The sequence below is a fragment of the Typopeltis vanoorti genome, chromosome 10 (genome assembly GCF_054136105.1).
Source record: "Typopeltis vanoorti isolate ZY-2024b chromosome 10, IOZ_Tvanoo_1.0, whole genome shotgun sequence".
Taxonomy (NCBI): Eukaryota; Metazoa; Arthropoda; class Arachnida; order Uropygi; family Thelyphonidae; genus Typopeltis; species Typopeltis vanoorti.
Window position 1 is genome coordinate 119113557 of NC_143558.1, and position 26008 is coordinate 119139564.

Sequence of the window (26008 nt, forward strand, 5' to 3'; positions counted from 1 at the left end):
AGACAGTCAATTTCATTGACCAAACCTTAATCTCAATGACGGACTGCCTTTATATCCTTAAGTTAGAAAAATTGTCATCATCTGTATTAAATAGTTAATTTTAATAAATTATACAAATACCTACTATGTTATAGTAGTAACTTCAGTTTAATATAAACTAAAGTAATCAGCTGTCATTTCAACCTTGATATGAAGGTCGAAACACAGGGTGATTATTCTGGTTTCTATTAAACTGACAGTATAACATAAGAATCATCAATGAAAATGAAATGAAATGAAACTGCCATAAGAATTGGATAAATACCAGATCAACATAACAGGATACTGAAACAAGGAATGAATGAGATATTTTTCCTAAACAACAAATATAAGATATTATATTCAGGCAATAACAATTAGGAAAAATTAAATCATCCTGCAGGATGATTTAATAAGACTGAAAATTAAGATTGAAAAATAAGACTGAAAATTAAATCATCCTGCAGGATGATTTAATTTTCAGTCTTATTATCTATTTTCTTCATGAGTTTTGTCTCATCAGCAACCAATTGGATATTCACTCCTCAAATTATTCCTTATATCAGTAATGTAAAAATTTAATTTATTGTTTTAAAATAAATATATAACTTAATAATTTAATTAAAAAATAATTTTTTTAATATCTTTATTAAATGTATAATGCATAAATTAGTAATGTATATAGATTTTGCCTTCCTTATCATGCTGGTTATCCTTTTTTTGCTTGTGCCTTGTACTATTCATAGGCTTCCTAATCATATTTCTCTTTATACTCTCACAATTTATATATTCATTTTATTATTTATTATTAAGAGAGGCCTCCAGGGAGTCAGGAACTCATCGAGGGAGACCACATACTACATGCACCAGCTATCATACTTGTTCTTGAATTCATTCACACCTGCTTGCCCACACAGCATCCAATGGCAATTTATTCCAATCACGTACCACTATGAGAGAAAAATCTAGCCCCCCCCCCCCCTCTAAGTGGCAATCATTTTCAGCTTCCATGGATTCCTGCCCTCTTGTCCTTTCTCCATCCTCCATAAAATGTATAATTCCATCAACTGAAATCCTGTATGACTCTTTCAGAAGTCTAAGTCTCAATCATATCACCTCTCTTTTTCCTGTTTGCAGTCTACAACTTTTCAATCTGTCTTCATAATCAGTATTCCACAATTCTAATATCATTTTTAACACTCTTCTTTGCACTATCTCCACTGTATTAGAATCACAACAGAAACCAGAAGACCAGACATGAGCACAATAATCCAAGTGAGGTCTTATCAGGGCATTGTAAAGAGGCAAAATGGCATCCTTATCTTTACATTTCAAAATTCGTTTCAGCATTGCAATTATATTTTGAGTTGTATTTACAATCTTTGCTACATGGCCCCTGAACCTCAACTTCCTATCTACTAGCACACCAAGATCCCTAGCCTGATCAGTTTCTTTTAGCATAATCCCACCAATATTATACGACACTGGATATCTAATCACACCAAAGTGCATGACTTTACATTTATAACTAAAAATTCACACATATACCACAGTAATTAAATTTGAATATAATGTTTTTTGGGGGTCCTCAAACACACCACTGTACACATAGAGGGATTTCAATGTAGACCATGAGCACTAACTGTTCTTTTGAATGTAATTCCTAGTATTGTTTGTAATAACTGTACTGATGATGTCTTAAGATACTTAAGACGAAATATCTACATATTATTAAAATTTAATTACTGTGGTATATGTGCGAATTTTTAGTTATGAATAGTCTGCAGGTTTCACTATACAATAGTGACTTTACATTTACTGACATCCATTTTCTCATGTGCACAATTCTAGCCTATCCAAATCATTCTGCAAGTACTGCATATCAGCAGCATTCCTGATTATCCTACCTATATTTGCATCATCAGCAGCAAATAGCTGTATGTCTCCTGTCAAATCCTCCCCAATGTCATTAATCAATGTCCTCCCCAGTAACACTGATCCTTGTGTTACACCATTTATTACCTTAAATCTTGCATACTCACATCCCCCCATATACCACTTTTTTGATATCTGTCAGTCAGCTGTCCACTTATCCAAGTTAATATTTTATAATCCAAACCCATATTCTCAAATTTATGCAAGTCTTTCATGATGTATTCTGTCAAATAACTTAGCAAAATCCAAAGGTAATCATGATATATCCATTCCCCATGTCTAGCTCAATGGTAACATTATTAGAAAATGTGAGAGCAAGTTGCTAAAACATGACCTGCGCTTAATAAACATACAATGTTCACTGAAATGTATAGATTCTCTGTCAACCCATTTCTGAAGGCGAGCCCTAACCAATTTTTCCAATAAATTTTCACCACCACTCCTGAATACTGATTGGTCGATAGTTGGATACATTGTTCGCCCTTGTGCAATGGGATTACCATACATTCTTTCCACTCCTGCAAAATCTTCCCAGTTCTGTACCTCAAATTATATAGCCTGGAAAAAGGAATGCCAGTTCAACTGAAAAATTTATTTTTTTATTTTATTTTCGGCACCTTGTTGGTAATGCTACTCATTTATCTGCCTTGTATTGATTTATCCTGCTGACTGAGTATGCAGTGTGATACTGTTTTCTAAACCGGCCCCTTGAACACACACTTCTACAGACATAGGACACCTCCAGGAATAAGGAGTAACCAACCTATTCCATAGGATTTCGGTTCTGAATACCTACATGGTAAAATGTGTAGGTCTATGCATGAGCGTAGTAAATTAGGATAGGATTAGGACAGTTCCAAATGTATCTCTTTTTAACTGAAAATTTCATGCTTAGCCACCTCATGGTAATGTTTAGTGAAATAAACATGTTAACAGATAATAAATACTAATTAAATTTATTTAGTTTATAAATTATTATGCCAATATTTTGCCAAGGTCATCTAAGCATTTTGAAGGGCAAAAACACATGAGTTGTATTTGCAATCTTGGCTACACTGCCCCTGAACTTCAACTTCCTATCTACTAACACTCCAAGATCTGAGTTTGATTTCTTACTAGTGTGCCTGAACATGAATGCAGGCGCACTGGTAAGAAAGCAAACAGGCCAAGTATAAATAGCAAGATCCTACAGTCAGTGGGGAAAAAACTTCTGTCTTGCACAGGAACAGACATAAATCCGAAAGAATTTTCCTGGAATCTGCCTCAGCATTAAAACATACACCAAATCTCAACAAATTCAGCTTCCCCATTCTACCTAAAATTTGGGAGACCGTTACTGTGAGGCCTTTAGATAGTTTTCATCATAGCACCTGTTGAGGTTACCAGTTAGGACTGCAGGATCCCACCATTTATACTCAGGTCTGTGTTTGCTTTCATTGTCAGTGTACCTTCATGCACGTGATAAGTGTTTGTGCCCACGAAGATGCCTAGGTGACCCAGGCAAAACATTAACATATTCATTAACGAAATAAATTTAGTTTGTATTTATTATCTGTAGATGTGTGTTTATTCCAATAAACATCAATACAAGTGATAATCAACATCTAAGCATCCATACCAGATTACATAGCCAGCTCCCAAGTCAAGGCTACATGTAAGATCATTCTTCCTAATCAGAAGCAAAGTAGACCATAACCATCTAACAATCTTAAACTCTAGGTTCCTTTGAATATATGCTGTTTAAGATAATTATTTCTCATCAGATACATAAGTTCCATTTCCCTCCCCACACACCTACTAATGTGACCTTTTCTTCTTCAAATTTATGCCCCAGAAATCCCCATATGATTATTTTTCCTGTATTCACCAAGTTTACTTGCCAATGCATTTTATTTACAATTCCTTCTCCTCTGTACTCCCATCTCCTCCCTTTTTTAAATGTCAATTCCACATACAAAAGGCAACAGTATAAAAATTTGCACCACATATAGAGAGAAGGCAATCTTTAGGAAAGAAGGAACCTACTGACACACATTTTTATTAAATGAAGCAGATGGAATAAAAGAGGAAGAGGTTTTTTTTTTTTTTTTTTTTTTTTTTTTTTTTTTTAAAGGAGGGTTCAATGTATTTGTAGTTGCTATAAAAGGAATGTCAAGAAACTCTGCTTTAACAGACCCAACGGAAAGCAGAGGAATGATGGATACAAGTTCCGTGGAAAAATCTTTGATCTATAACAAGAGCTGATTAAATATTTTATCTCACACCAGACAGCCTCAGATGCATTGCCTTCTTCAATTGTATCCTGCTGAACTAGAATTGCTGATTGTAATTCTTCTGCTATGCTAACATCTACAATACCTCTCCTTACTGTCCTGTTCCTCCTATCCCACCCTGAAAATAATAAATCACATAATTTATTTTGTTCTTTATATTGTTGTGGGCTAATACTGTTAGGATAGTAGTAGTATAGAATAGTAAAAATTAATATTTTAAAACCAGACTATTTTACTTAAAAAGTTACCTTTCCAGGTATAAAACAACAGAGATTCATATCCACATATTTCATAAACGTCATTCCTAACAAAGAGAGTCTAGTTTCAATAGCAGTTAGAATGTCACAATGGCGAGCTAATGGATGTTTTCTACGTTCTGATTCTCTTCTTGGAAGCTGTGTTTTGACATTCCGAAGACAGGATGCGTGAAATTTTTCAACCTTTAGGAAACCTTGATTCAACAGCCTTTGACAACATCTGTCAAATTTCTTGCAAACCTGGGGGGGGAAAAAAGTAGAACACAGTACATTCAAAGAGTATAAACAAATCAAAATTGGGGTTAAAAGATGCATAACTGATGCAATTCAAATAATTACTCAATACTGAATCAATTAAAGCAGCAGCTATAGAGAAACTTCTTTTATCAATATCCACAGCTATGGAAGATGTCTCATAAAAGGATGATGATAAATGGTATTTTAAGATTAAAAAAAAATGACGATGGTGAAATTATTATATAAGTTTATGAAGAAGGTTGCCTCTTGGTAATGTAAATCAATAGTGCAAATAATAATTCTGAATGAGCATCGTCACTTCAAGAAAATATCAACTACCCAATTGGCCTTGACATGTATGCACAAAGTTGCCATGGATGCAAAGTGCATATTAAAACTGTAATTGCACTAATAAAATTAAATGTAATAAAACTGATATTACATTTAAATATATAATGGAGACAAAGTACAAGAAGAGTGATGTATTTCATTCATATTGATGTCGATACAGTTAATCAATGTAATGTGATAAGTGAAGCTGTTCAATAGACAAGTAAGGATTTACATTTATGGAAAAAAAGTGATCAAAAGCTATAAACTAGATTGTGAAAATGTCCTCTAAGAAAAGGTGATAGTAGACCACAAGTAGCAGTGATAGCAAATAATGAGCAAAAGTTCAAGAGGATGCAATATAAAACTGCCAAAAAACTTAAGTTCAGTGATAAAAAGGACTCTTCATGTACATCGTTAATTACATCACTTGGACTAGTGTGCATAAATTTCATTCTCTAGATTTAAGAGCTGGATAAAGAAATAATAGGATGTTTACAGGTGAATAATATCAGGACTATGAAACAAACTATATAAAGCCTGATTCAAGTAATATAATCAGAGAGTTTGGCATCACAGCAACATCCTAAATAATGAGTTAACTATACAGAAAGCACTGCAAAGATATATGGCAAAAATGAACAGTTGGATAAATATAGTCCTAAATGTGTAGTGGTTTGAACAAAATTTACATGAATTTCATAAAGGCAACAAATTCTCAAATTGGAATGAATTGTTTTCAAGCCTACTAAATGGACAGAATTATTGTTACAATGCAAATTAAAATTTAGATTAAGATAAAGCTTTGGATTCATTTTCTGATACATACTGCAAGATACTGAATTCAGATGCAGCAAGGGCATTATAATCTTGAGAGACAGGAAAATTTGCATTACTCAAAACAGTTGTTACTATATATATATATATATAGTATTTCTAAATTAGCACAAGTAACTATGTAAATTTTAATAAGCACCTCTGCAGTGCAACTGGAAGAACAACAAAACAGTGAACCCTTCAAATGGAAAAGACTTTGGTTGGATTCTCATCCTAGCAAGGGGAATCTTTATATGGACTTTTTCAATTGAAGGTAAGTTAGCCAATCTCATGCAGAGGTAGCAGGGTTTTTTCTCCCGAGTACAGCCAAATTGGGCATAAGAACACATGCAATTCACAGACAAAAAATACTGTTGTTGGTGGTGGTGATGATGATGATGATGATAATGGGCAGTAGATGGCATCGATAGTAGTGTCACTGTGTGTAGGTGGAGAATCAATTAGTAGGGTAGAGTGAGAGATGTGTATAGTGGAGTGCCCTCCTGCGATGAGTACTTGGACTCCTTGGAGGCGTCACATAATAATAATAAAGAAGAAGAATGAGAGACCATCCCTGGAAGTTGTATAAAGACATGGTGAAGAGGTGAGGAGTAGATTTTTTTACATGGAGGGTTGTTAGTGGGTGGAATGCATTGTGAATGCAGGTAGTGTAAATAACTTCAATGCTCATATGATAGACATATTGCTGGTTGACTCCATGAAAGTTACAACAAAAATAATAATTTTTTTAATAATGACAATGACAAGGTTTATTATCATACAGAGCATTTACACATATACAATGAAACATGTTTTGTACAGTACAAAGATCCACTACAAAATGCAGAGTACATTAATTTTTTTATAAACAGAAATATACATTTTTTTCTTAACTAGCTAAATACTTATCCATAACATTTACATATGCATGAGCATGGGTGTGTGTGTACAATTCACTATACAATACAGTAATACAACAAGTCACTACACAATTCAATAATAATAATAATAATGAAATAATTTTATATAAATATAATTTTTTCTGCATTTTGTCATTTGTATATTCAATACTCTTTTTTTAAATCTTATATATTTAATACAGATATTTTACAACATACAATTTAATAATGTTAGTAATAATAATTCAATATCAAAGGTGGTTTGTTAATATATAGCATATCTATATATGTACTATTATAACGTTATTGTTACATTTTTCTTCTTCTTGAGTATTCTGCAATTCAGCAGGTTCTTCTTTTAGTAGCAGAAACTTTTCTTCCACTCTCTTCTGTTCTGAGACGTCTCGTTCAAGGTTGTGTACCTGTCTCCATTCAGCATGTCATCTAGCATTGTTTTCCTTACTCTTCCTCTGGGTCTTTTTCCGCCTATTTTTCCTTCGATGGCATCTCTGATGATTCCATTCCCTCTCAGAATATGTCCAATCCAGTTTCCCTTGCTTCTTTTTATCCTCCTTAACAGACTTCTTTCTTCTTCTACTCTTTTTAAGACCTCTTCATTAGTTATTGTATCTGTCCATTTGATTTTTTTCATCCTTCTCCAAATCCACATTTCAAAGCTTTACAAAATCTTAATTTCTTCTTTCTTCAATGTCCAAGTTTCAGCTGCATAGAGGGCAACTCCACACACATAACATTCTATTAGTCTTTTCTTTAGGTTTCTATCCATTTTACTTTGGAATAAATTCCATTTTCTATTAAAAGCATCTCTTCCCATCGCTATTCTTGCTTTTATGTCACTTTTACATCTTCCACTAATAACACTTCCTAGATATTTAAATGTCTTTACTTGATTCAATTTTTCCCCATTTATTCTGATATCCATATTTGCCTCTTTCCTTGCTATTTTCATTACCTTTATTTTTCCGATGTTAATTTTCATTCCATTATTGATCTGGAGAAAGCATACAACAGAGTGCCAAGGCAAGAAGTCTGGAGGTGTCTGAAGAAGAAGAAGGTACAAGAAATATGTCAGGTTGGTGCAGGAGATGTACAGAAATGTGAAGACAAGAGTTCGGACCTGTCTGGGACAGACAGAAAGTTTTCAAGTAACAGTTGGCTTCCATCAAGGGTCAGCATTGAGTCCGTTTCTGTTTAATATTGTGATAGAGGTGGTGACAGAGGAGGTGAGAGAATACACACCTTGGACAATGTATGCATATGACATCTTGCTGTGTGCAGATCAAGAGAAGAAGTGGCAGCTAAACTGGAAAGATGGAGGAAAGTACTGGAAGAGAGAGGAATGAGACTGAGCAAAAGTAAGACAGAGTATGTGTTGCAAAGTGGACGGCAGCCAGGAGACAGATCTGGAGCTGGAAGGAAATGTCATCAGGAAGGTGAGGGACTTTAGATACTTAGGTTCAACGGTGGAAGAAAAAGGAGGGGCTGAGAAGGAACTGGAATGCAGGATACAAGTGGATTGGAGGAAGTGGAGAGAGATGGCTGGAGTGCTATGTGATAAGAGGGTGTCGATCAATCTGAAAGGCAAAATCTATAGGACAGTAGTGAGGCCAGCTATGACATATGCTATGGAAACTGTGGCACTGAGGAAAAATAACATCAGCAGGATGGAGGTAGCAGAGATGAGAATGCTTAGGTGGATGTGCAGGGTGACCAGAAAGGATCGTCTGAGAAATGACTATGTGAAGGGAACAATGAAAGTTACGAACTTAGGAGCGAAGATACAGGAAGGAAGGTTGCTTCCTGTATCTGATTTGGTCATGTGATGAGGAAGGAGGACAAATATGTGGGAAGAAAGGTCATGCAGATGGATGTGCAAGGAAGGAGGAAGGAAGCGTGGTGGCTGAAGAAGAGATGGAGGGAGCTGGTAGAAGAGGACTTGAGGATGAAGAACTTAGATGTGGTGACAGCCCAAGACAGGAGGATGTGGAGGAGACTCATCATTAACAGCGACCCCACTTAAGTGGGACAAGCTGCAGAAGAAGAAGAATTCCAGTAATCTGTTCAACAGATATTGTAGTCCTGTTTCAGTATTTGATAGTAATGCCTTGTCCTCTGTGTATCTTATTGCAAATATCTGTCCACCTCCAATCTTTATTCCTTCTTCCGAATTCTCCAGTGCTTCTTTTAACATTGCTTCGGAATACATGTTAAGCAAAATTGGTGACAGAGAACAGCCTCGTCCAATGATACCTGGTTCTTTTGTACCATATATGTCTCTCACCATGGCAGTTTGTCCCATATATAGTGAAATAATTAGCCTTCTGTCTTTCCAATCTATACCAATCTTTTCCATTACTTCCACCATCTTATTCCATTTTACAAATGTCAAAAGGCTTTTTCAAAATCTATACAACAAATATTAACTTCTTTATTCACTTCCAGACTTTTTTCACTTACTATTCTTAACAGTCCAATCGCATCTCTTGTTCCTCTACCCTTCCTGAAACCAAATTGATCTTCTCAAAGAAATTCTTCCACTTTAGATGCAATTCTTTGTGTTAAGATTCTCATAAATATTTTTGATGTATGGAAAATGAGGCTTATTGTTCTAAAATCCTTGCAGTTCACTGCATTACTTTTCTTTGGTATAGGTATAAATATTAAGGTCATAAAATCTTTTGGTAGTTCTCCTTTGTTATAAATTAAATTTATTATTTTGGTTATTTCTTCAGTTCCTTTCTTCTGAAGTTGTTTCAGGCTTTCTGCAAGTATTTCATCTATTCCTTCTGCCTTTCCATATTTTAGTTCCTTAATGGACATTCCTACTTCTGTCTTCAAAATCTCTGAGCCTAGATCATCTTCATTTACCTTCTTTATATCTTCTAATAGTAACTCATTTGGTCATTTTCCTTGTCATATAGATCTCCAATTTTTATCATTTTTAGTTACATTTTTATTACAACAAAAATTCAGTATACAAATTTCCGAGTACATTCATTTTTGATAAACTTGTTTGTTTGGGTAGTGTTTCTGCTGTCTTCCTCAAATCTTCTGCTGGGCTTATCTGAGGAAGATAATAGATGGCGATGGAGTAAAATATACTTATTATGCTTAATTATTTATTTTACTTTGGGCAATCTGTTAAATTGTTTAAGGTTTAATTCTAACACAACTTATTTTTGTCCCCCCCCCCCCGCCCTTAAACAGTCCTAAGGTTATCAGCCTGTTTAATATGTGCAGTTGACCAACTTTTGCACGAATCAATTAGAAAAATCTGTTTTATTTACGACTGCACCATCTAACTGAATTAATTTAGTTTGAAAGTTAAGGTTAGAAAATTAGGAATCATTAATTATACACAGATTTTCCCTGATGCAAGTCATGAATGCTAAAAATTTAATTTGAAGGCTGTTCGCTATTTTTTTTTGGAGACAGTGCATTGGCTAAAGAACAAGCCAGGTAATTACAACACAAAACATTTGAAGGCAGGTTTGCTATTTTTTTTGGAGACAGTGCACTGGCTAAAGAACAAGCCAGGTAATTACAACACAAAACATTCATTTTAAACTAGACCAATAGGTACAATACACATAAAAAATTACTGAGAAGTTATCTCACTCATCCGTTTTAACATACAGGGAATGCAGTTTATACAACAAAATTCACAATGCACTCAATTCTAATTTAACTGGTTAGACTTAACAGGTAATTGTCTCCTATGTCATAACCATGCACATTTCTCTACTGCATATACAATTTAACATAAAATCTTCCCTCAAAGACTGTAACCTAATTATTGCCTAGCTGCATATAATTCCTTAATAACACCGTTCCCTTTCTTACAACTAAGTACATATTCGTTATCTAAACAAACAAGTTAACATATAATCTTTCCGCAAAGACTGTAACTTAGTTATCGCCTGCTTATAAACAATTTCTAGTAAGCACATATACAATTCAGAGTTATGCTGTCTTAACAATTACAAAACGGTGCTTACTTACACTTTCCTAGGATATAGAGTCCAAATAAATTACAACAAACTTCATCAAGATCATAGCATCTTCTGCTTCCTGGGTGATTTTTGCTGCTTAGATTACACTGGCAGTCTCTTATAAACATTTCCTATGTTGAAAACTTGATATGGAACTTGCCCAAGTTACAGTGAGACTTGCAGGTAACAGAGTTCTCATAGCATGTCGATCCATCACTGGAACTTAATTGGAAAGCTTACTGACTAGATGACGCTGGGTACCAACTACCTGGAAACTCAAACTTGAGAGCCATCGATGAGAGAAAGGCCCGGAGACAAGGGAGAAAGTCTCGGTGACGAGAAGGAAAGCAAAAACCAAAAAGCCCTTTCTGTTAACATCGCTTGACCTTGCAACCTATGGTTGATATTTCGTCATCGCTAATCTGGCTTAATCCCTACTTAGAGCTTTACATGCAAATTAATGTATATGCACTTTTACAGCTTAATTATAACATTCTTTTAAGTATGTTATATTTTCAAGAGTTCAAAATATTTAGAAAACCCTGGAAAATCAAATGCAAAAAATTAACAAAGTTTAATTGTTTGCAAGAGATTTTACAGTGGTTTCGTTTCAGTACCCATTGCAAGCCAGGTGTAGATTTATATGTTTATATGTATATGCTTGGAAACATATATAGTGTACACACACACACCCAAGGAAAACAACTGCTTGCCCATGGTTTAGCTTTTTGAAGGGAGAGGATTGGATTTGGATATGGGATGTTTATGTCTTTGTATATTCATGTTTGAGAGGAATTTGTTATAGTTTTTTTTTTTCTTTTTGTGTGTAATTTCCCTCTAATTTTCATTCTTGCCCAAGTTACAGCGAGACTTGCAGGTAACTGAGCTCTCATAGCATGTCGATCCATCACTGGAACTTGATTGGAAAGCTTACTGACTAGACGACGCTGGGTATAATATCTATATAGCACCAATTTTCAGCTCTCTCTAGGTCCCTAGGTTTCTCTTTTCGAATGGCAGTTTGTTAATCATGTCATGTACATAGAAGCTTCAGGTGGCTTTTCCATAGTGATTATTAAACTTATATATTATGGAGTTTGTTGACTGTGGTCTTGTTATCTGATATGTTGTTTTGATTACTCTAGGCTGGACTGAAGTAATGTTTTAACATGACTATGTAGTGGCATAGTCACACTATAATATCTATATAGAGCCGGTTTCAGCTCTCTCTAGGTCCCTAGATTTCTCTTGTCAAATAAAAGCCTTAAAGAATTGATCAAGATCAATATCATACCTTTGGGGGACTGGCTTACATACAATACTATAAAGAATTACGGACAATTGATGACAACCCACTCTCAGAACCATTATCTGCAAATAATTCAACAGACTCCTTTGCTCTTGAAGATTTAGAGTCAACACTTAATTCAAGAACCATAGAAGTCCTGGAGAGGACAGTATCAATATGGAACTTTTCAAATGTTCTGGCGACAACTTGAGATACGAACTACTAGAATTCATGAATAAGATCCTAAATGGCCAATTACATTACCACCAGAAAACTGGCAAAATACTATGATCATTTCCATCTTCGAAAAAGGCAACAGAGGCATAAATACCAGATATAAAATATATTCAAGTCTCTTAAAGACTAAATTAAACAAATATTATGAAAATATTGTTGGAGAGGAACAAAACAGTTTCTGTAAAAGCAGATTCTGTACCAATGCCTTTTTCACTCTGAAGCTTCTGATAGAAAAAATAGAAGAGAATTCAATTTAGAGACCCATATATTATTCATCAATTATAAAAAGGCTTTTGATAAAGTCAACTGTAACAAGCTACTGAAAATTTTAAGAGATGACAACATTCATAATCAGTTAATTAAAGCAATTTTCAACATATATAACAATAACCAAATGAAAATAAAGATAGCCACACAAAAATCTGAATCACAGAACATAAATGCAGGTGTCTGACAAGGATGTAGTCTATCACCACTTCTCTTTAATTATTAATAATAATATTATAAAGCAGAGGAGGGAAACAACCAGTTTTAGTATTAAAATAAATAATTGTGCCAACATCAATACAATTTTATTTCACAAAGATCATCATCATCATCATCAAATTCCTGCCATGTACCCTCAAGGGGTGTACAGGATATGACAGTACTACATGAAAAAAATTACATCGTTACTAACTTCCTATCTACAATTTTCCTCCAAATCAGTCTGTTACTTGTCAAGACTCCAACATTATCAGATCTTATATTTCTATCGTCTAAGGCACTTTGTACCGTATCAATCCATCTATATCTTGGTCTTCCTCTGGGTCGTTTTCCTGCCAACCTGGCAGAGAACACTTGTTTTGCTAATCTTTCCTCTCCCATTCTATTTAAGTGACCATACCATCTGAGATTAGCTCTGCTAACGCATTCCTGGATGCTGACAATGTCAAGTTCTTTCCTAATATCCTCATTTTTAATATGATGTTGCCATCGATGCCATCTGTTCACGCCTCTAATCTTTCTCAGGACTCTCATATCTGCGGTCTCTAGTCTTTGGTCAAGTGTTTTACTTCTGACCCAGCTCTCAGATCCATAAGTTAAAATTGGTTTGAACACAGTCTTGTATACAGCTAATTTAGTGTTCCGACTAATTTCTTTCTTATTCCATATGAATTTATTCAATTGACTTCCCACGATACCAGCTTTGCTGATTCTGTTGTCTATTTCCATATTTAGTTTTCCATCTTCAGTAAAAATTGTGCCTAAGTAGCTGAAATGTTTTACTTGTTCCACAGGTTCTCCATTCACAACACAGTTGACATTTTCAATGATTCTGCCTATTTTCATTGTCTTTGTCTTTTTATTGCTGACCTTCATACCATATCTATTACAACAGCTATTCAATTTAGTCAGAGAATCTTGCAGACTTGTAGCGGATTTATTTAGAAGTATAACATCATCCGCATAAAGCAAAGAGCTGACATTAACATCTCCAATTCTGATATCATGTTTAATACCACTTTCCTTCATAATGTGATCCATATAGATAATGAATAACAGAGGGGATAATGTACATCCTTGTCTCACACCAGATTTAACATTAAACCATCTTCCTGTACTTCCTTCAATTCTAACTGCTGACTCACAACTCAAATAAAGACTTAGTATTGCTTGATATAATGCCCCATTGACACCATATAACTGCAGCGTACTGAATAGCTTCTCTCTTGGCACCTTGTCATATGCCTTTTCCAAATCGACAAAACTTAAATACAGATCTTTGTTATATTCCCATGCTTTCTCGGCTATTTGTCGTAAAGTGAAGATCTGATCCTGACAGCCTCTATTTGGCCTGAATCCAGCTTGTTCTTCACCAAGCTTTTCTTCCACAATTCTTCTCAACCGTTTCTCAAGTATACTTGCATAGATCTTGCCAGGAACACCCAGTAGGGAAATACCTCTGTAATTCTCACATTCAGTTTTATTTCCCTTTTTATATATGGGTACTATGAGAGCTCTACTCCAATCATCGGGAATTTGTCCCTCTGTCCAGGCTTTCTGAACTATGCAGTGCAGCCACTGTAAGACTCTTATACCACCATACTTCAGCATTTCTGGTCGAATATCATCTACTCCTGCTGCCTTTCCACATTTCAAGCCTTTGATGGCTTTTTCTACTTCAAGTATGGATCTGTATTCCTGACTGCATGCCTGGTCAGTGTTTTTTTATCACTGTGCTGTCATCACTGCTTGTTTCATTTAGCAGTTTTTCAAAGTAATTACTCCATACTTCAAGGATATCTTTTTCTCCTGTTTTCATTTCACCTTTAACATCTCTAATTCCTTTTACAGCACTCTTTCCTCCATTCCTAAGCTTCTTCAACAACCTCCAGAATATTTTGCCACCTTCTTGATATTTATTTTCTATATTCTTGCCAAAGTCCTCCCATGACTTTTGTTTAGCTAGTTTTACACACTGTTTAGCTTTCTTACATTTGTCTCTGTATTCTGTAAGAGTAAAAGCTGACTTATTTGACAGGAACTTTTGATATGCTTTCTTCTTTTCCTTCACTGCCTCTTTAACTTCCTGTGTCCACCAGGGAGTTCTGATTTTTTTATCCTTGCACACAACCTCACCACATGCCTCTCTGGCAGATTCAATCAATGTTTCCTTCAGAGTTTGCCACTGAATCTCCAAGGTTTGATTCCTGTTCTCAAACTCTTTCATTTTCTTTTCAATAATATTTCTGTATTTTAGTCTACAGCTCACATCTGAGAGCTGCTCAACTTTTATTCGCTTTAAAACTTTCTTACATGTTATTCTTTTCAATATGAAATTCAATTTTATCCTGCTCAAGACTAAATAGTGATCACTTCCAATTTCAAATCCTCTGTACACTCTGGTGTCCTGCACCAGGGAGAAAACATCACTATCAACAATAACATAGTCAATGAGACTTTTCTTATTCCTAGCCTCTTCTCTCCATGTGAATTTGTGCACATTTTTATGTTGGAACATGGTGTTAGTAATAACCAGTCCATGTCCTGAGCAGAAATCCAACAGATATTTGCCATTATTATTAGCTTTGCTCTTTTCTCCAAATTTTCCCAAAATATTTTTGTATGTCTCGCAATCATTTCCTACTCTGCTATTTAGATCCCCAACAAGGACCAACTTTTCCTTTTTCATTGTGTCAGTTGCTTTTTCTAAAGCCTCAAAAAATTCCTCCACTTCTACCTTAGTAGAACCTTCTGTGGGACTATAGGCACAAATAAGTCTCATTGTCCAGTTCCCCATTCTCATATTTGCCCACATTACTCTACTTGAGACTGACTGCCATTCAAGAAGATTAGCCTCGTATTTTGTGTTGAATACTATGGCTACTCCTTCTTTTCCTTGATTGTCATTGCCTGAATATAACATTTTGTATTTAGTGCTCAGAAAGATCTCACCAGTTTTGGTCTTTTTTGTTTCAGTCACCCCTATTATGTCGATCTGGTACTTATCTAATTCCTCAGCTAGCTCCATTTCTTTGCCATTCAGGCTTCCTATGTTGATAGTACCGATCTTTAACTCTGGTGATGTTGAGTTGGGGTTTGTTTTCAGATTTGTTCCAGTAGCTGACTTTTCGCTGTTCGCCCTGGTTCCCTGGCGAAAACAACGGGGGCCTTGTTTAACCGGGCGACGCCCCAGCCGGCATGAAATTTTGTCATGTTGTACCATCATTTTTTATTTTGGTTTAACCAATAAGAATACAATTTGGTCGGCTAAATCCCAAATTGCCAGCCCATCCTCGTTCGTTCAGTATCAAAGTAGATACCCAACAGGGTGCACCACGAGAAGGTGAGGATTGGACATTAGGTCAGAAGCCCTGGTCGGTTCTCCGCATTCCTTTAAAGGCTATGTGGAGGTCTCCTCTCAGTTATACAGCTAATTGAAGATAAGGAAGATTCACTACAGCGAACAGCCTTTTCATTAAATGAAATGGCAAAAACATACAATACAGAAATCTCCGTATTGTATGTTTTAAAAGTGAAGACACAATTAGAAGCAAAATTTGCATCAACGATGATATTATGGAACAGGTTAATAAATGAGATTCATGTACAAAACAGCTGGTACAATACTCAACTTCAAAAGAAATAACAATATCTTAAAGGAACTTGAGGTGATACCTACCTTAGACTACATCGATCTTTATAGAGATGGAGACAACATACAGGAAGAATGAGTGAAGGAAGACTCCCCAAAGAGATATCGGCCCCAAAGTAAAAGGAATAGAGGTCAGCCTTTGAAAAGATGGGACAAGACCATAACAGGCCACAAGGCCTATTACTGAAAGGGAAGAAGATATATTGAGAATTTCACATAACTCCTTTGCAGATTGTGGGCCTCAGCAGTGTCACCTGCACACCTGATTACCTGGACTACTTCCAAGCAAATCTGGCAGAATAGTGAAAGCAAGAACAGTTGTTGGCTGACTCAAAAGCCTCAAAAAACACTGGATAGTATTACAGCAGACCAAACTAATATTTGGGTCTAGTATACTATATGGGACTGGTTTGTGGAATAACCATTTATTATTATTATTGAATAATAATAATAGTAATAATTATTATTATTATTTGTGACACCTCCAAGGAGTCCGAAGACTCATTGCAGGAGGACACCCATTGTACAATTCTCCGTCTCCATCATTACACCGATTCTCTACTACCAATCATCTACATCAGCGCCATCTACTGCCCACCACCACCACAACTAGTATTTTTTGTCAGTAAATTGCATATGTTCTGAAGGGCCAATTTATCTGTATGAGGGATGAAAAACTCGAGTTTCCTGGAGAAAAAACCCTGCTACCTCCATACGAGATCGGCTAACTCACCTTCGATTGAAAAAGTCCATATAAAGATTACTCCCGTCATGATGAGAATCGAACTCAGGCCTTTTCCAATCGAATGGCACAATTTATTGTGGTTCTAATTGTGCTACAGAGGCGCTCCGTTTTAAAGCTATAATACTCAAAAAGAAGAAATGTTGAGTCTCCTCATGATGCCTGAAAACACACTACTCATATTGGATGAAATAGGGAAAAAAAAAGTAAACTGGAAAAAGTCAGGAGCCAAAACATGTATATATCCTACTGGTTGTAAGATATGTACAGAGCTGCAAATAGTCTCACTAATATGAATGTGCAAGGATATCACTGCTACAGAACTACTGATTTTCACCAAGGTTTGTTGTTGAACATCTCGCTGTGTTCGGTTTAACTTCAGTTCACAGCGTATTTGGCTTCTGAGTTTAGTTTCAGACAATGTAATAGTGCATTCCGTTTTGGCCAGAGCAGGAAGAACTGTGCCCTACAACTTTGCTTTTAGGACCAGTGGCTAAATGGTAAAATCGAACAAGTACTGTGAGAAAAGTTGTTATGAGAGAGTATAAGATAACAGTCAATGATTAGATGCATCAGGAAGATGGCCAGTTAGGCTAAAGGAAATTCAAAAGAGTTTCATTATGTGTTAAGTTTAAAAAGAATGATTAAAAGAGGATGACACTAGTGGATGGTGATGGTAGCAAGATCACTTTAATGAATTCTTTTCAATTTCATTAATTCTTTAATGAATCCTTTCCAAGTGCATTTCATACAAGAAAAAAAAAAGTAATACTGGGCAAATTGCAAATGAAAGACACTTAATAGACTCAACACAAAAAGCCTACATGATGTTGAATTAGGCTAGATGTTAAAAAGGCTGTAGGTTTGGATAACATAGTATTTTTAGAGGATGTGCTTATGACATAGTGAAGCCTGTACAGTTCAGTTAGTTTTGAACTATACCTTTTCAATGGACAGATATGAGTCTGAATTCTGTCTTGGATGCAAAGATCTATAAATGAGGCTTTTCAAATGAGGGCAAGTTAGCCAGTCTCATATGTATGTGGAAGGGTTTCCCTCCTAGAAACTGACACATTTCATCTGAAACATGAAAAACTGTCAGAAGAAAACATAAACACTGGCTCAAAGTTTAGTTGCTCTGGACATAATTCCAAATAATAATAATAATGACTTGACTAGTTGTTAAATGAGAATTGCACAACTGGGAGGGTCCCAAATGTACAGAAAGAAGGAAGGAAGGAAAAATAGCACTATATCAAAGTTGTAGTGCTAAGTGCCTTTTTCCAATTATAGATCAGTGTATATCTACAGCTTTGGTTAAAGTATTGGAGAACTTGGTTATGTAAATAGGATACAGGATTGAGTTTATAACAGTATTCTGCATGATCATCAGCAAGGTTTATTAAGGGTAAGACAAGAGGGAGCCATTCATTAAGAGGTTTACTGATTATATGAAGTTATCATAAAATATGTTGTATTTTGGATTAAATCTAACAGTCCTTCAGTGATAAAATAGGGAAAGGAAGAAAACAAGAACAGTGAATTATAGATAAATTCCAACTATATATACATACTGATATCCAAAAGCTAAGGATGAACTACATTTTTACCTGTATATAAAATATTTTCATCAATACAGTCAAATGTGGACATAAATTCATTGCCAGCATACTAAAATTATATTACACAAAAAATGTGTTATAAATTTCATACAAATTTCACACATTGCAGTAAACTGCAATGTGTTTTTGGCAAAAGTTACAAATTTCCTAAGAACATAGTTAAGGAATTAATGTACAGTGCTTACAGAAAATTATGCGGAGAGACATTTCAGTATGGAACATGTCCACTCCTAACTCTGATGCAGCTCACAATGTCATTCAGAACGAAGATAAAGACTTTTTTCTTTTCTAGAGGGGAATTTCAAGCAGCAATGCATTTCCCAATTACTCCCCAAATATGTTCTATAGGTTAAGATCTGAGGAGCATGATGGCCACTCAATTTGATTAATATCCTCAGTCTCCAGAAGCATCTCCACTGCTTGTGTACAATGTAGTGTGGCATGGTCATCCATAAAAATGAATTCTTTGCTACAGCACCACGGAACAATCGAACATGACGTTGTAATACTGTCCACAAGTCACAAGTTTGTTGCAATATTGTTCACAAGTCACAGTCCCTTTTTCTAGCATTGGTAGCTCGGTGCATCAATTAACCATAATGCCTCCCCCATGCCATGACCCCAGCACTTCCATATTCAATAACATTCTCACAATGGTAAGCAGTACCACATTCACCCTAGATCAAGTGTCGTCAAGAATCAGAGTAAGACTAAAACAACTCATCTGTAAAGAGAACATGAGCCCACTGGTGTCTTGTCCAGTTTTTATGGATACAATACCACTGAAAACGTGCTCTACGATGAGCTGTGGATAAACGGATGCAGTCTACAGGCCTTTGGGCATATAGGCCTACTTGTTGCAGACATCTTGCCACAGTTTGTCAAGATATCCACTTACCTGTACTTGAATAGAGCCAACGTGCAAGCTGACCTGCTTTGGTGCATCGATTATGCTTTGCTGTTATAATCAAAAATCTGTCTTCGTCTCTTCATTAGCAAACATCTGGAACACATTCCTTGGTTTGAAACACTGACCAGAGCCTGGATACAATACTGTGTGAGATTCCAAGCTCTGGCAATATCAGTAATTCTGCAGCCTTCTCCGAGCTTTCCTATAATTCTTCCCCACATGAAATCATCTAGATGACGTCTTTGAGACATTACAAGACATCCAAGTTTGCAACTTTATTCCTTCACAAAAAAGCTTCCTTCAAATGCAATTCACTTAGTCCAGCTTTTTATTCTGTTGAGTGCTACCAAGTGACCATTTGCATGTGTTTCAAATGTGTACCCACTTTCTACTTGAAATTCTCAGTTATACAAATTGCCACAAGCTGATTCATCTGAATTTGCAGTTGTAATCTTCAGAAATAGAGTTCAACCTTAGGTTTTGGACACCAGTGTATATATGACTCAAAAACTTTTGGTAAGGAGAGACATTCATTCTGATTTCGATTGGAGCAGTGAAATTAGACTTCAGAGCTTATGTTAAATAAACATTCATATTGAAAATGGCTTCTATAGATTAAAACCTGCAATTGACCAAAAGCTTTTATGCTCAGTGTCAACTGGGACAGCTGTATGGGCTGCAACAAGATAAATTAATTTTATATTTATTATGTGATGATGTTGTATAAATTTTTGTATGTTCTACCTTTTGATGTATATTTGTATTGCATTTTATAATTTCATATTAACAATAAACCTCGTTGTCTTCTGCAATTCATCAGTCATGAATACCTTTGAAGAGAGATTCATATAACAGGTGATATCGTTGGAAAGGTATTGAACAAATCGTCAAATGGTAAGTTGGTGTATATGTGAGGGTTTAGCGAGCAAGAATGAATAATAGATCAGCAAGATGGATAAAGGACTGGTTGTGAGATACCAATGGATTGTGGGACAGGATTCTATTCTTAGATTACTGCTGCACTGCTTATTTGTTGGTGATATTTACCGTGTTTACTCAAATATAACTCACCCTCGCATATATCTCACAATGATTTTACTTTACAAAAAAATTAATTAAAAAATTTTGCATATACCTTGCACATGAAAAGAGTTTAAAACTGTAAGAAATTGATAGTGAATGTTGTTATGGCAGTTTCTGATATTTTGGAATTCAGTTGAAGAGAATCAGCATTTCAACTAAACAATCATCGGCTTGCCTTTTGTCATTGAGTCAAGCAATCTTTTGTTAATACCGCACCAATCATATGCACGTCTTCACAGCTGCACTATCTCTACCTGACCATCAGTTATGCACTTCTGCTTTCACTTCTCATTAGTCACTCATTAAGAATTGTTCATAATGTATCTCAAGTCTTGTAAATTACTGGTAATTTCTGCTTGAAATATGGAGAAACATTCAAGTTACAGTGTTAGTTTTAAATTCAAAGTTACTGATTTTGCAGAAAAACATGACAATTGGCAGTGGGGCTAGAGTTTACAGTGACCAAGTTCATTGTGCAATATTGGTGTAAACTTTTATCATCTGAAATGATAAAAGGACAATAATGAAACTGTTTGCTTAATTTAATTACAGACGCACCGCTAAAGATTCAAATGTATCGTGTGATGAAGGTTAAAATTTAAATGCATTCATTTTATAAATAATGAGCAATTATAAATTATAATGAACACTGAGGATTTAATTTTAAATGCCAATTTAGTTTCTTTTCCTGAAAAACTTTACTTTAGAAAATCCCTACATATATATATATAGCACCACGATTTTTTAACTTAAATTTTTTGGGAAAAGAGTGGAAGTTATATTTGAATAAATAAGATAAATAGAATGACAAAAGAGATTGAAATGTTTGTTGATTATGCAAACCTGAGGAAGGTTATAAGGAGCAATACTAAAGGTAAATGCATGATTATGCACTTCAAGGTGCAGAAGTACAAGGCTATGCAATGCATCAGCAGAAAGCATCCAAGAGGTTAAAGTGATCTGTGGTGATTCTCGTAGACAGGCTTATACGTTGGTTATGCATTATTAAAACACTTAAGGAATAGAACAAAGTAGTTAAGGATATAAATTAAATTAAACTTTAATAAATATTTTCCAATATTTCGGCAATGTCACATTGCCATCTTCTAAAGGGACTTACAAAAAAAGCACGTGCACGTAGGCACTACAAGCACAGTAACTGGGAATGAAGAGATGAAGCTATTGTTCTCCTAAAAGTCCTGATGGTGCCCTCTAGCGGGCTAAGTAGGTGTTCTTGGCCGTTGGGCTGAAGGTCTGCTGATGTAAGCCTCCCAAATTTGGGGCAGTCGCATACAACCAAATTTGTTGAGGTTTGGAGAATTTCTTAGGGCTGAGGCTGATTCCATAAATAGTCTTTCGTATTTGTATTTGCTACGGTGTATTACTGTAGCTTTCTTCCAAAATATTCTGTGGCGTGTGTCCAGAGCATGGTCCGCAAGACCAGAATGGCTGTACTTGTGACTTTTAGGAGAACAATAGCTTCATCTCTTCATTCCCAGTTACTGTGTTTGTAGTGCCTACGTGCACGTGCTTTTTTTGTAAGTTCCTTTAGAAGATGGCAATGTGACATTGCCGAAATATCGGAAAATATTTATTAAAGTTTAATTTAATTTATATCCTTAACTACGTTGTTCTATTCCTTAAGTGTTTTAATAATGCATAACCAACGTATAAGCCTGTCTACGAGAATCAACATCATCCACGGAGATACAATCGCACGGAAGGCCTGCCAATACGGTAAATTGAAATTGAAGCTGTCTAGACAATTAAATCGTCTAGTGTTCCTGAAACGCTGCCGGGATAATAAAGTAATCCCGAACTGTGTAAAATTTAAGCACCGGTTTATGTCACAAAAAGCTCTCCGAATATATAACCCCGCTAGTTACGCGTTGCTACGCGAACAAATCACCGCCACTCAGTCGCTCTTAGCAAACATTAACGAAGCTATTCGTGCCATAGAAGATGAGTTTTCATGCACTTTAAACCACGAACTTTGGTCAATTTTATGTGACATCTCATGTACCGCTGCCGACAAAGAATTTAAAAAAATACGAGGCCGACAGATGAAAAAATTTGAAAAACTAAAAAAGAACTCTACCGTCCTTCCAAAACTTGCTACCAATACCGTAATCAACCTTTCTTCAGTCACCCTGAAGCCTGAAGCAATCAACGCGCTGTCACGTGGCCACAACTTCGCAACTGCTCCCAAAAAAATCCCCAGTGAGGATATTATGATCCAGATCGAACGCGGAATCCGCCACCTTCCACATCACGTCACCAACAGTGTGAGACTGGATGTAGCTTGTGTCCTTTCCAAAGCAGTCCCACCAAAATCCAACATATCCAACAAGGAATATAAAGCTCTACAGGAAATGAAGAATAATAAAGAAATAGTTATCACCAAAGCAGATAAGGGAAATGCAACTGTAGTCCTTAACCAAAAAGACTACACAGGTAAGCTGAATGCTCTTCTCTTAGATCGGGCTACTTACCTCCCCATCAATTACAATCCCACCAACTCTCAAATTAGAAAACTTCACAGGCTCCTTAAGAGAGTCACTTCTTGGCCTGTAGAAGCTACCAACAGATTAAAGCCATTTAACTCTATACCCCCCCCCCCGTATTTATGGACTCCCAAAAATACATAAAGAAAATGTGCCATTACGTCCCATAGTGGATGGCATTGATTCCCCCACATACAAATTAGCTAAACATTTGGCCAAAGAGCTCACACACTATACTGGCAACACACCATCACACATAAAAAACTCAGCCCATTTCAAAGCCAGCATAGAAAACCTTACACTCCAACATACTGACATAATGGTCAGCTTTGACGTCTCCTCTTTATTCACAAATGTCCCACTCAAGGAAACTCTAGAGCTAATCCAAGCTAAATTTTTTCCCGATATCTCAGCCTTATTTCAGTTCACAATGAACTCAGGCTATTTCGTTTGGCAAGGAAAATTCTACAAACAAATAGAGAGGACAGCCATGGGTTCACCACTCTCCCCACCCTTGGCCAATTTCTTTATGGAGACCTTTGAAGAAAAAGCCTTAGCCTCTGCCCCACAAAAACCAACCATATGGCTTCGCTACGTTGATGATGTGTTCGCTATTTGGCCACATGGCTCTGAAACACTTCTCTCCTTCTTAACACACTTAAACAACCAACACCCCAGAATCAAATTCACCCTGGAAAAAGCCTCCCTTTCCTAGACACACTAGTCACCCGCCAGCCTAATGGAACCTTGGTTTTCTCAGTTTACATAAAACCCACCCATACAGGCAGATACATTCACCAACAATCCCACCCCCCCCACACACAACAATATGGAGTAGTGAAAACACTATACAACAGGGCTAAACTAATCTGTTCAAACGACTTGGCCCTAAACACTGAACTAAATCGCATCCTCAACACTTTCTCAGCCAATTGCTACCCCCCAAAAAAAAAAAAGTCCAAAAAATATTAGAACCTACAAACCACAGATCCCCTCCTCCCCTCCACAACAAGGATTACTCTAAATCCATCACCATTCCCTACATCCGAGGCACCTCAGAAAAGATTACCAAAATCTTAAAAAAGCATGACCTGACCTTCTGTTACAAACCTTACAGAAAATTGGCATCCCTTATCCGCTCCACTAAAGACCAACCACTTCCCCTAGACCTACCTGGTGTATACCAGGTCTCTTGCAGTTGTAATCTGTCTTACTTTGGCCAAACAGGCAGGACAGCGAATATCAGAATTTCTGAACACAAGGACTACATCCGGTTTCACAAGTAAAGCCATTCTGGTCTTGCAGACCATGCTCTGGATACACGCCACAGAATACGGTGGAAGAAAGCTACAGTAATACACCATAGCAAATACAAATACGAAAGACTATTTATGGAATCAGCGTCAGCCCTAAGAAATTCTCCAAACCTCAACAAATTTGGTTATATGCGACTGCCCCAAATTTGGGAGGCTTATATCAGCAGACCTTCAGCCCAACGGCCAAGAACACCTACTTAGCGCGCTAGAGGGCACCATCAGGACTTTTAGGAGAACAATAGCTTCATCTCTTCATTCCCAGTTACTGTGTTTGTAGTGCCTATGTGCACGTGCTTTTTTTGTAAGTTCCTTTAGAAGATGGCAATGTGACATTGCCGAAATATCGGAAAATATTTATGAAAGTTTAATTTAATTTACATTATTAACTACGTTGTTCTATTCCTTAAGTGTTTTAATAATGATCTGTGGTGATTATCAACAGAGAGTTGAAATTTAAAACACATATTGCAAAAGTTGCATACTACTGTTGTAATGATAAGGAGGATAGTGAGCGAATTTAGGAAATAGTTGTACACAGGGCAAGGATTAGTTCAGACCATACCTGAATTGCTGTGTTCAAATATGCTGTGATAAGGAAATGAGATTCCACAGTTCCTTCCAAAGGTAGTATCAGGATTCTAGAATATTGGTTATGAGAAGAGGTCAAGGAAATATAAATTTCCTTGACTGAAATGTAAATTTTATTATCATAAAAAACATATAATCCTCCTCTGTGCACAATGGGGAGTGGCAGTTGAATGGAATGCATTGTCAGAAAGTATTGTGAACAGCATGAACAAGTGTAAATAAGTTAATAATGCAGAAAGTGTTACTGGTTGAGTGAGACTTCCCCATGATAATTATGTTCACTACATGGGGCTTGTTAATAATAAAAATACAGCAAATCACATGGCATTAAACCACTCATCTATGTGATTAGATGTAGAGATGACTGAAACTGAGTAAAAAAATTAATGCAAAGTTGTTATTACATTGTGAGATGCTATGTGAATTACTGTAACAGCAACCCTGCAAACCAAGTAATATATTTTAATACTATTAGAACTATGCAATATTACTTTTTTAGTTTTTTTGAATGAATGGTTTCTCAATTTAATACTTTACATATTTTTTAATTCCCTTCACAAATTTCAGTCTAATTTTCAAATTGTCACTTCCCAAATTTTGAACCAGGTGCAGAGGGTTTTTTCTATCTTTTTATTACTTTCTAATTCTGAATTCTGTGAAGAAAAAAAAAAATTAAAAAGATTCCGAAAATGATTTATTACCACATACAGTAAGCAGCATTTTTTCAGCTTGCTATCTTTTGTTCTTGTTGCTGATAAAAGTGTCTGATTGTACTTATCACAAGGAAACAGCATATGGGATA

The 26008-nt window shown here is 35.9% G+C and overlaps 1 protein-coding gene across 1 annotated transcript in view; it reads right to left on the reverse strand.

Moving 5' to 3' along the window:
* The window catches only part of pall (F-box protein pallbearer), a 114236-nt gene that overhangs the window by 67029 nt on the left and 21199 nt on the right, over nucleotides 1-26008 (reverse strand). Inside the window, exon 2 of the mRNA XM_090398929.1 lies at nucleotides 4475-4723. Coding sequence (XP_090255055.1) covers nucleotides 4475-4723 — 249 coding nt within the window. The remainder of the gene's footprint in view (nucleotides 1-4474; nucleotides 4724-26008) is intronic.